This window comes from Acanthaster planci, linkage group LG18, assembly GCF_054643075.1.
Source record: "Acanthaster planci isolate LZ-2023a linkage group LG18, COTS_SCS, whole genome shotgun sequence".
In the NCBI taxonomy this organism is placed as follows: Eukaryota; Metazoa; Echinodermata; class Asteroidea; order Valvatida; family Acanthasteridae; genus Acanthaster; species Acanthaster planci.
This window is the reverse complement of record NC_141794.1, coordinates 3,592,355-3,604,178: the sequence shown is the minus strand read 5'-3', so window position 1 is coordinate 3,604,178 and position 11,824 is coordinate 3,592,355. Positions and strand designations below refer to the sequence as shown.

Below are 11,824 nucleotides of genomic sequence, written 5' to 3'. Positions count from 1 at the left end.
ACTGGGAGTGTCTCAGAGAGCTGGGGGGGGGTTACAATGACATGAATGAGACTGGCCAGCACTATACAACCCTATCGTTGTACAATGATGTACACGTATGTGTTTTACTTTAGGACATTTTGAGAAAAAGTGACTGAAATATTGGACCTTTTACCATTTTGTGTTTAGGTTTTGAAAACTGTGAAGCTTTTTTTTAATGTCCTGACAATCACAAATTTGATTTTATTTTGTATCAATCATCATTTTTACAGATAATTATGAAAAATAAGTTATTTTGGGGAAGATTTGCAAACATACATGTCAGACATTGCATTTTTTTACTGAATAAAAGATTCACAACAGTTACATGTAATTCTTTCATGCTGAAATACTTATATCTTCAAAGTACTCCATTTCTGTGATTCAGAATCACAAATAGTGCCCTCACATTACCAGAATATACTCATAACAGTGCCCTCACATAACTGCAATATCATTGTAACTCATAAATATCGCCCTCACATTTCCAAGATATCGATTTAACTCATAAACAGTGCCCTCACATAACTGCAATATCATTGTAACTCATAAATAGCGCCCTCACATTACTTGGTGAAAACTCAATTTTTTATATATCATTTTCAGGGCCATAAACGACCTGGACATGGTGCTGACCAAAGTTTTTTTTTTCAGTGTTGTGAGACTTCAGTACTCTGTAGTGAAAGTTTCTTGTTTTGATGCCAGAAAATAGCCAAATTAAATGACGCTCATTTTTTGCAATGTGAATATCATTTGTTTAAATTATTAATCACTACGTATGATCCTTTGATCCTTTGAGTAGTGTACAAATGCAGATAGACTTGCTTCATCACCAAGATGAAAGCAAGGAACTGCATCTCTGTCAAGATTGAGTCCTTTCCTTGCCTTTTTGTGAATCAATGCCTAAGATTCAGATGAGGTTCCCTCATGCAATCTTGGAAACTGTTCCTCCTCAGTGATGTAGGCGAGGGCTGGCATCTGGCATCTATCTGAGTTACTTCCTCTTGCTGACATTCTCATGAATCATCTCTGTGCAGTCCCATAGGATCTTGTCCTCCATCTTCCTTCTCTCCAGGTTGAAGGAGGCGAGGGCGCTCTTCTCATCAGCATCATGGTCTGCTTCTCCTGGGGCATACCCACAGCTTTCATATGAGGTCTGGAGAAGAAATTAATCACAAAAGGAACTAAGTTGCAGCAGAAATTGAGACATTTCTTTAAAAATTACAGGATCCTTGTACGCTCCTTGTTTTTACACCTTTTATTTCATAAAAAAACTGTTAGTGTTTATTGCTTTTCATCCATTTTCATGTCAGAAAATGAACTATGACAAGAGGATTCCGTTGACACTGCTGACCCATTACTTCTGAAAGCATTTGTGGTTTATACTCATCATTAAAAATATTTTTCCAGACACCCCTCAAGGGTTTAGTGAATCAAAAAGTTACTTTTTTACACACTTCAAATTGTCTTTCCCTTTTCCTAACAAGCGAGGGCGCTGTTTTCGAGTAATACTGTAATGTCAATCAGGGAAGACTACAAACCTAAAATATCTAAATACCAACAGAACTCAACGATTGATCCTGAAAGTGTGGGTAGAAATATTTCAACAGTGTGCTCAAGTCTGTTGAGTTGAATGAAATTTTGGATGGTGACTGAAATACTGTTAAGTGTTTACAACGTGGTCCTTTTTGTGTTTTGGTTCAATATTTGTCAAAATTAAGGTAGATCCTTCTTTAAATGAGAGCTCTGAACACTTAAATTTTTTGTCCACATTCACTGCTCACCGTCAGACAGCCTGAACAAATCCCCATAATGTATGTGATTTTAACTTTTAGACTTTATTTTTGAAATGTTTTGGAAACACAAGTCTCAGTCCTCTATCAGATAAAACTTTAAACATATGTAAAATTTGCTTTTCAAAAACTCACTTAACGACAGGGATGTCAGGAATTTATCTGAATTTCACCTAATGTGCAACTTGGCTTCTACTAATGGCTTGTAATAATAGGCAATATTATGAGGAAGAAAAATTGAACTATGGAGGATAGAACTTTAATAAAAAGACCAACAGGGCCAAATAATGTTTAATGGACGATTGCCACAGTTGCCCCTAATCCATCTCCTTTGATGTAGAGCAGTGCTGCACAGAAAATCATGTAACCCCAGGGGACAAGGCAGCCATTTACTCATGGTTATTAAAAATGGAGAATTTCCTTAAATTATGCCCCTGCTGTTGGTCTACAGGTATTTTATGTCTATGATTAGATGCTTCATTTCATGAGTTTTACTATTAAAACTGTGAAACCCAAATTGCTCCTTGAACACGTTGAACATGTCTCAGGAAATGTGGACCATTGATCAATGGTAATTTGTCATGAAACAGCAACAAACCATGAAGGAAAAGGAACTTTAGGCCAGGAAAATGTGAAGTATTCCAGTATAGTGAGTGCATTCAACTAGCTTGCCCTGGTTACAAGGGTTTAACCTGATCCCTATCGTCTTGCTTGGTTGGCATAATGCACACAACCATCCCTCGGTCAGGGTTGCCTTAAAAGCTAGCCACAAGCACCCAAGGGTGGATCCAGGACCCAATTTTTTTCGGGGAGCGGGGACAAACTTGATTCTCGGGGCCAAATAGTTTTTCTTATTTTTAAAGTTGTTTGAGGGGTTAGGCTACATTTCCACTTTTCAAAAGAAGGGAAATTAAACAGATCAAAAAGATCCTTTCATGTTTTCTCCTTTTTGGTCATGACCCCAATTGGCCCCTCCCCCCTTTCCTGGATTCATCCTTGCAGAAAGCCAGCAATGATATGAAACACAGGACTCTTACCTGTGCTACTCATGAAGTAACCTGCCTCTTCACTTTGGAGATATCATCGGTCAGTCCACTTGCACCATGACACTAGCCAGCCTCAACATTCATGTAGGCAGCCATGGCAGTACAAGTACATTCACCTGGCAACGAGGCCTTCCCAAATCTAAACACAGGGAAAAATGACAAAAAACAAGAAATGGTCACCTAAGGATTTTCAGTCACACTGTAATAGTAATTTTTTTCCTCAATGAGCAAAACATCCATGTTTTGGATGAGAAATTGGGTCCTGGTTGTTACAAGCAAGGTTCCCACAAAATCTGAAAATCAAATTCAGTGACCTTTCCTGCACTTTCCAGAACTTAAATATGACAATTTCCATGACATTTCATGTCACTATGCACAGAAAATTTGTTTGGTATAATAAACGGGAAGACGGCCATAGCCACTATCCATAACCACCATCAATATCACCCTTGCATGATCTTAATTTCCATCACTTTTCCTCAGACCAATATTTCATGAATTTCCAGGCCAACTTTTTCCCAGGATTTTCATTGACAGTGGGAACCCTGCACAAGAAGAAATGGGTTAAAAGTACTGTACAGTCCACCATTTGCAGTTATCCAAAGGTATCCAAATTGTTGTTGAAAAGCATACTTGGTTTTAGATGGAGGACTAAATTCTGTGAGAAACTGTTCTTTCTGGCAAACGGTCACCATGAAGAAACGATGATTTCAAGCAGGTGCCTTCTCAAATTTTTGGAAAGTCAATATTATTAGAAATACATACAAGCATTGACATGATGCACAGACACTAGCAGTTTCTATAATTCATCAGCTCAGGGGGTGACAAGGTGTAGCTGCATTCAACTGAATGAGAATGTTTCCCAGATGCTGAATTCAGGCACAATTTAAAACACAACTCAGCAACTTTTGATCTGAAATCCAAGTCCTACAATAGTTTTCTCAGAATATGGAGCATTCATTATTAAGCTGAAACTTTATCAGGTTCGTTCTTGCGTTCCCTTCTTTAGATTTCAGTGATTCTTTTGCTTCATATGAAGGAAAATAATCCACAAAAGACAAATGGTGGACTGTACCTTTACACAAATTGTTGCGACAACCAAAATTATGACTACTATTGTCATAAAACAAGAGATGGCTTACTCTACTGGGGCAGTGATGCCAGAAGATGAGCCCACAGGCAGGGACCAACCACGCTGCTATCACCTAGCTCTACCAGGGCAGTGATGCAAGAAGATGAGCTCATAGGCAGGGGACCAACCACGCTGCTATCACCTTTGACACCTGACAAAAGGGAGCAGTTATGTCTGTTTACATTGTAATATGTACTTTCGTTTGAGCATGTCCCCAGCAAAGTTGTGGGTTTTAAGGCAATGTCCAAAAGATGTGGCTGAGGCTAAATGATTAAAGCCACATGTGAGTGGCTTCAGTCATTTGCCACAGACTTGTGTAATTCTGTCAGCCTAAGCCGGCTGATTCGGAAAAGGTCCATCTTCAGCCAGTTGACACGAGTACAAACAACAGGAGGTACCCAGAGACTGCTTTGAAGCTTTCTCAACTTAGCAAATTGTGAACTCTCTGGCTGTGTGAGTGGAAATTTCTTGAAGAACCTCTGAAGGGAGAAGAGGAGAAGGAATATACCTCCCTTTAACATATTTTCCAATTTTATCAAGGTGCATATTTTCCAGAAGCCTTCTGGAGTTTTGTTTAAATAACTCTTTTTGGTCATTCTGACAGCATTTTTGTGAAAATCCAACATACCGTTCTTGCACTGCACCTTTTTTCTGAGAGAGGTCAACCAAGAATGTATACTTTTCCGCTGCCATTCCCAACTTCCAAGTGACTGTCAAACCATATTACAGATTGAGATAAAATTTCAACATTTGTATTGTTGAGAAGGACAGTCATGCATACGAAGTTTGTACAAAAGTCCAGTATTGGACAGCCCAATTCTTTGGGGATTGCAGGTGGCTGTGAGGTGGTCCAATGTACAAGACGTAAGGAAGGACCAGGGCCAAATCTACCTGCAAAAATTTATTTCTTCACGGATGGTAATACGAGTTGACTCGAAAGCGGACAAAGAAGCCTTTGAAAGTAGTTGTTTTCTGATTATCTTTATAACTCGATATTAGTATAATAGCTTTCAAGATGATAGCAAAATTATTGTGGACTCCACCACAGAGCTCATGAAAAGTGAGACTGATTCACTGCACTTCTCCACTGGAATCTGTCTCGGGCGAGGGTACTATTTGCCAGTAATAATAATAATTTATTCATTTATAAAGCGCAAATTTTAAATAGATACGTTCAAATGCTCTGTACAATGAAGACATTAAGCGTGGAACAATGAATACATTTAAACATGGTTGAGCCGATGGCATACAAGTCGAATGTGTTGTTTGTAATGTGCGTTGGCAAGATGGCTTCCAAGGGTTGATCATCTATGTAAATAAACCAGTCGTTTTATGTCTGTATTTCTGTTATTAATTCACAATTTCTCATGCTTCTATCTACACAACCTGAACAAATATACGACGGGGAAACCGTTGTAGTCCTACATGTAGGATTAGTCTCAACATGGTCTTTTTCCTTTCTCCAACTCCATGGTCTTGTAACGCCCCAACTATAGCATCAGTCCCAACTATAGTTGGGCCCGTCCCAACTGTAGTTGGACCCGTCCCAACTATAGTTGGGCCCGTCCCAACTAGAGTGTTACAGTTGGGCCGGCCCAACTACAGCAGAGAGGTCCTGTGTGTATGATGTGCCCAGCACGTGCCAAAGTCATATTGTTTACAAATGTCATGTCATTGGTCATAGGGCTAAGTGCCACATTTTTTAAGAATTGTGTCAAGTGTGAGACACATTGGCTTGGATAATGTCGAGACATTTCCCACAAGCACTGGTCAACAATAGTTGGGCCAGCCCAACTGCAGCACAATTACATGTAGGCGGCAGGCTTATGAATTTTATGTAAAGTGTAAAATAATAAAAGCAAAATCCATTGTACTTACTCCATCAATGTCATCACGTAGGTATGTCAGCGATTTCTCACTAATTTCTTGATGATACACGACGTCGCGAAAATGCGCTCAGTATCGTACTACACTCGTGCACGTGTGCCACCGCACCCACGTGTTGTTTGCAGTGTGTTTGTACGGTAGTCGGTCCGTAGTCGGTCCGCCGTGTATATCACGGACCGACTGTAAACGGGGTTTGGATGCAGCGTGAGTTTCGCATGGTGACGTCATGCGCGGAGTGCCTGGCTCGCATTTAATTCAAGTCGCATTTAAGTCTCTTTCAGAAATAAAAAATGATTTTAGAAATCAGATTAATTCCATTTTATTTTTTTCAAAATCCCCAAAATTATTGGCATGGTTATGTGCTCCTTTTGCGTCTAAAACTGATTATGCATGTTTTGAGAATCGTCGCGTTTAAGTGCAAGGTTTTAACTAGCCCCCTGCCCTTTCTAGAAAATGTTGTATGGAAACAACAACGACTTTGCGTCCAAAACGCACAAAACAAACTTATAATCGCAATCCAGAACCACATTTCTTATAGGCCGGGGGTGGGCAACGACCGACGACACTGGTATCTCTTTATGTTACGTAACGTTACATGTTTTATGAATATTCTGAGCTTAACCTACACATAGGGAATATTTACACGCTTAGGGGACGAAGGAAATGAAACAGTCTCCAAATCTCTCAAAATCCAATTATTGAAACATTTCTGAGTGGTCCAGGGAACAGATTTGGCCATAATGTTAATACAAATGCAACCCTGGTTTGCTGCTCTAAAAATATTCAAAAGTTGCTCACCAAGCTTTACACAGTTACAGGTTTTCCTCTTCAACCAAGGCGAATTTCTGGATTTCAGGAATTTTAAAACAATCTCTTTAAAATCTAGAGTAGTCTGAATTTACCAGTGAGGTGTCTTTACTTGTGAAAGTTGACACTGAACACAAGAATTTGGAATTTTTAATGGGTGTCGATCTTGAAGCAAACCAACATGTATACCGTAGACTCAAGGCTGACGTGGGCCCTCAAAACCTCTGGCAATTGTTCCATTGAGGTTTCACTTTACTCCAGTCTCACTCCGGCCCGGGGAAAAGAAAACCACTGGCTGATGGGTAAAGATGATGATATAAATTTTACGTAAAAATCCTCATTAAAGAGGGCGCACTGAGCTAGCTATGAAGTTACTGTGGGTTGGCTCCCTTCTTTTGACGTCAGGAAGAACAAAGGCGGGCATTGCCGGGAAAGCTTTGTATTCGGCTCGGTAAAATGGCCGCGAGTGGATTCAATGACTCTATAAGCTGATTAAGGGCATTGCGAGTCCAGATTTTATTATACACGTCCGTATTCCAAACTGCCTCCGTGTTGCCATGAAGGGTGCACCATTACAATTAAATTCCCATACAGACAGCAATGATAAGTCCCCATACTTCACAATTATTTTAAAAATACAACTCTTGCAGGTGTTCAGGCTGCACAGAAAAACGACGATCGACATGTACCGTTTCATTTGCCTTTCAATTTTTTGGGGGGGTGACCAGTGAAATTTTTAGAGATTTTCATCAGAAGCAGACCATCCCTAAAATCATAGAAATACACATCGTAATAATGACTTCACTTCAAAAGAAATCGAAACCTTCTTTTAACTCGAATTTCAGATAACTAATGTTTTTGTCCATTCCCCGGAGATTCGAGGTATCGAAATTTTACTGTAATATAAAATCAGTGCTCTGGAATATGTGCAATCACATATTCTATTGCACTGATTTTATATTACATTCTTGTCAATAAATGATATTATATTCTTGTCAATATTCTGATCACGGTGCTATACGCAGCCCTCCCACACTAGTTGTCCTTGCTCTGCGGTTGTATTCACATAGCTAGCCCCATCTTTCAGCGACGGTTGATGGTTCATTACGACAAGCGTCTCGGTGCGAGACTCAGGCTGGGTGCACGGTGCCCGCTTTATTGCGACTCATGCAAGGACATCGAGAACGCACGTTGAGTCGATCAGCCACTGAGTCACGAAGTTTAAATTTGTCCTGGCTAATGATCACTGCATGCCTGTATTAGATAGTGTTGCTTATTTCATGTTTACCTGTGACTACAGGAGTTGTGTGACGACGAGTTGCACTTAAGCACAAGAGTTAACACAGGTTATCTCTAAACCATGATAGAGCCGACAGCTCATCTACTCAGTCCAGTCATCACCATGCATGTAGTCACGGGTCACCACGCTTGTAAAAAACCGGTCCTTCCCGTGATACAGCGCAACACCGTCACGCCACGGCTTAGCGATAAATACACGGCCATAATATGGAGGTCGCCTGGAAGCACTCAGGCTGTTGGTGACACGACACCCATGGCCCAACTTGTAATTTGGATTTTCTGTCGTTCATTTCTAGGGTGGTCGTCGTGTAAGTTTCACCTAAATACAGGGATAAGTGGACGTCAAGAACTAGCCAGCTCACCTGGGTGAAACCACGTGCGGTCACACAGGTCCACTCAACTGACTACCGCGTGTTCTGCACTTCAATTCTCAGACTCGCTCTGCCCTAACACAGAATGGTAGAAAATCTGAGAGGAAAAGTATTAACGGGTGAGGGCACGCATCGCACCATGTCCAGTTCTGCACGAGTTCCCAAATTTTTTAGAGCACTTCATTCCAACGCACTGCAAATATAAAAATCAAACTCTTGGTACATTTGGCTTAAATAATTATATCGGAATGGAACAGTTATTTTTTTCTTGTTTTGCAGTTCTTGGACCCATTGATCCGGCGGATTTGGGGTGCATACTCAGCCATGAGCACTTGCATGCCGACTTTGGTTGTTTCTACTCCGAGCCAATCACAGAGGAGGGGCGGGAAATATGCAGATTACCAATCACCATGGAGAACCTGTACTGGTTGCGCAGTAATCCGTAAATATCACGGTCATTACAATTACTCTGTTGAATGCGAATGTTTACGTTTCTGGAACGACAAGCCGGATCGATCTTGCTTGCAAGGGACTGTTGGATCTTTTAATATGAATCTGTTGGGTCTGGGACTGTAAATGAAAGAAAACTTTCAGTACATGTCCCTGTATGTGGTGATGATGATAAAAGCCTTCGAGTACTTATATTCAAACTCATGGCCGAAGGCAAGGTTCTCAAAGGATTCAGTTCTTTTTAGAACCTGGAACCTTATTTCATTTAAACCTTATTTCATTAGAGAGTTGGTTCTCTGAACCCTATCAAGTAAAGGGGTTTGGTCCTCAGAGCCTACACCTGACCGACTCTTGAACTTGGTATTTTTCTGAGCGCGTATGATCATCTTTGAAATATTTTCAAAAGCGTTTTGCTCACTTTTCAAAGGGCGTACTTTCACATGAATCCTGATGGGATAACTTTTTCTCTAAGTTCAGTTACAGTTGGAAGGAAAACCTTTTTCTCAAGAACGAAGATGAGGCTCTTATCAAGGAGCTCCTTTACCTGAAGAAGAATGGCTGCCAGTCCCTGGTAGAGTTGACAACGCTTGGGCTCGACCGTAATGTCGGTAAACTGGTCGAGTTCTCCACCGCTACCGGGGTGAATGTCATTGCTGGGACAGGTGAAAGAAAACAAACAAAAACAAAAAAAAACAAGTCATCTTGGAAAAAGTAAAATGATATTAAATTTAAGGTCTTAGAGTCTGAACATGCATGTCTGATCCTCACGAGTTAGTACTCGTAGCAGATCAGGGGTAATGCAGCTCCTTAATCCCAACTGGGATTTCGGTTTGGGGTGGGAAGATATGCCACTCCCTTCCACTTTGTGAGAATAGTGTTTTGCTCCGTTGAAGTCTCATTTGTCGTGATATCATCCCGCATCCCAGTTAAGCTTGTTAGATAAACCTCCTCTGAAGACATAATTATAGGCGTGCATTTAGTTCTTGTGTCATGGCAAATATGACTGCTGTCGGGCAATTATCGTGAGCTCTTTTCGGCTGCGTTTTGTAGGCTACTACACGTCAAGCACACACCCGCCAGAAATGGACAGGATGTCACAGGAAGACGTTGAAAAGGTCATGACCACTGACATAATGCAAGGGGCTGACGGTAGCACAGGTCGGTGTGGAGTCATCGGCGAGATAGGGTGTTCCTGGCCCTTGAGAGGTAATAGTCCTATTTACGGCAGGCTGGCGCCTACCCCACCCCCACCTACTGCTTCAAATGCCAAAATATAACTTCCCAGCAAGTCCCCATCCTCGAATATCTCTAAGATTACTAAGAAGACGTTCAACGGCGATGTTCTTTTGCTCCCCAGACAACGAGCGGAAGATTCTTCGCGCCACGGCCAGCGTGCAGTCGGAACTAGGCTGTCCGGTGTCCATCCACCCAGGCCTGGATCCCAGATCACCCGAGGAGGCAGTGCGAGTACTCCAGGAGACCGGGGCGCAGGTCGACAAGATTGTCATGGACCATCTTGACAGTAAGCTGCTGCAAGTATAATGATGAAAATGTTGCCAACCGAAAGTGAGTGTTCGGCGAACGGCTGACATTGATTATATTGTAAGGACTCTTTGGCACGAACCAGAGTTATTAATGCTGTCTTGTCTCGTCTTGATAGATACTGCACCAACATCCCTTTGCAGCGGTCACACGGGCTAACATGTTCGTATAAATTGAATGCATGCAGCGTCGATGGGAAGCACTCAAATAGAAAACTGGCAGCTGAAATTGCCGAGTTTATAACTTATTGGTGTCACCTTTAATGCACCCCATAATAATCTACCCCATATGGTGCCAATAGCTACGCTCAAAGCTAAGATTTCTTTTTGACAAAGGGTGCTTCTTCACCAAAGAGTCTCTACTGGAATTTACCGAGCTCGGCACGCTTCTGGAGTTCGATTTCTTCGGCACGGAGGTAGCGCACTGCCAGTTCTACCCCGAGATCGATTTTATGAACGACGGGCAGAGGATCCAGATGATCAAAAGCCTGGTGGAGGAAGGGATGGAGGACAGGGTGGTCATATCCCATGACTTCCACGCCAAACATCAGATGGTGAGTCCCAGTTGCGCGGATGTTTTGCACAGACGTTTGGTAGGGTTTGGTTTACAGCAAACGTAAAACACGGGGGTTGAAAGATGAAACCACCTTGTCCTGTTACATTGCTGCTCTGTCTCTCTGCAGATGAAGTACGGCGGGCACGGTCTGTCACATATCAATCTCCATGTCCTGCCAAAGATGCGAGTAAGAGGAATGTCGCAGTCTGTCATCGATAAGTTTGTAACGACCAACCCACAGAGGTGGCTAGCGTTCAAGTAGAGTGATCATCACCCGAATGAGGTTGTGTCGCAGGTACCTCCCCTCCCTGGAGCCTGCCTATATTACCAGATTTAACATCAACTCGTGGTTTTTGAAAATCGGCGTCATGATTGCTGAATTGTAAGGATCGTTCACATCAAACAAGTAGGCCTATCCGTACAACTTCTTGTGGTATCAAGTTAATTTTAACCTTGAATATTCAAACGGGGGATTTGACCCAACTATATAATCCCCGTGGAAAGTTTGCTATGCCGCTGTAAACATTATCTTTTTCATAACTTTGTTTTTCTTTGAAGTTCTGCACAACTTTAGATAAGTCAAACAAAAATTGGACAGCGTTTTCATGTTACGTAGCAATTAAGGACCAAAGGTCACCCGAAAGCCAGAAACAACCAGAAATACAAAGCAACATGCAACTTGTCTCCTGAAGAACGCTGCAGCGAGGTTGTGTAACAAATTTTGATATACATTGTACATGCATTCCGACAACTATAAGGTTTGCCTTTGGCATGGTCATGTACATATATATACGTTCAGTTGAATGTTCTCCCGTTACATTATTTACTGTATTACTTATATTAATGTTCAATCTTTGAAATCTGAATTAAAAAGGTGGGAAGGTGTGTAATCCGATTTGGCGTGCTGTGGTGATTCAAATACTA

The 11,824-nt window shown here is 41.5% G+C and overlaps 1 protein-coding gene across 2 annotated transcripts; it reads left to right on the top strand.

Annotated features, from left to right (window-relative positions):
* The first annotated feature begins 7,745 nt into the window (after positions 1-7,745).
* Positions 7,746-11,795, top strand: LOC110979919 (N-acetyltaurine hydrolase-like). 2 transcript variants are annotated; one of them, XM_022236112.2, is made up of 7 exons: positions 7,746-8,472; positions 8,633-8,795; positions 9,281-9,411; positions 9,854-10,009; positions 10,161-10,325; positions 10,681-10,898; positions 11,028-11,795. In XM_022236112.2, the coding sequence occupies exons 1-7, from the start codon at positions 8,439-8,441 to the stop codon at positions 11,160-11,162; spliced, it is 1,002 nt and encodes a 333-aa protein (XP_022091804.2). In that variant the 5' UTR covers positions 7,746-8,438; the 3' UTR covers positions 11,163-11,795. The 2 variants fall into 2 exon arrangements, with proteins under 2 accessions (XP_022091804.2, XP_022091795.2); XM_022236103.2 differs by having other exon boundaries at positions 7,749-8,472; positions 9,281-9,465.
* Positions 11,796-11,824: the final 29 nt, after the last annotated feature.

Bases quoted from the DNA above. Each gene is read 5' to 3' on its own strand.
- LOC110979919 (XM_022236103.2), top strand. From the start codon at position 8,439: ATGGTAGAAAATCTGAGAGGAAAAGTATTAACGG. The intron at 9,466-9,853 runs GTGAAAGAAAAC...TGCGTTTTGTAG, and splicing joins GAATGTCATTGCTGGGACAG to GCTACTACACGTCAAGCACA. The intron at 10,326-10,680 runs GTAAGCTGCTGC...TTTTTGACAAAG, and splicing joins TGTCATGGACCATCTTGACA to GGTGCTTCTTCACCAAAGAG.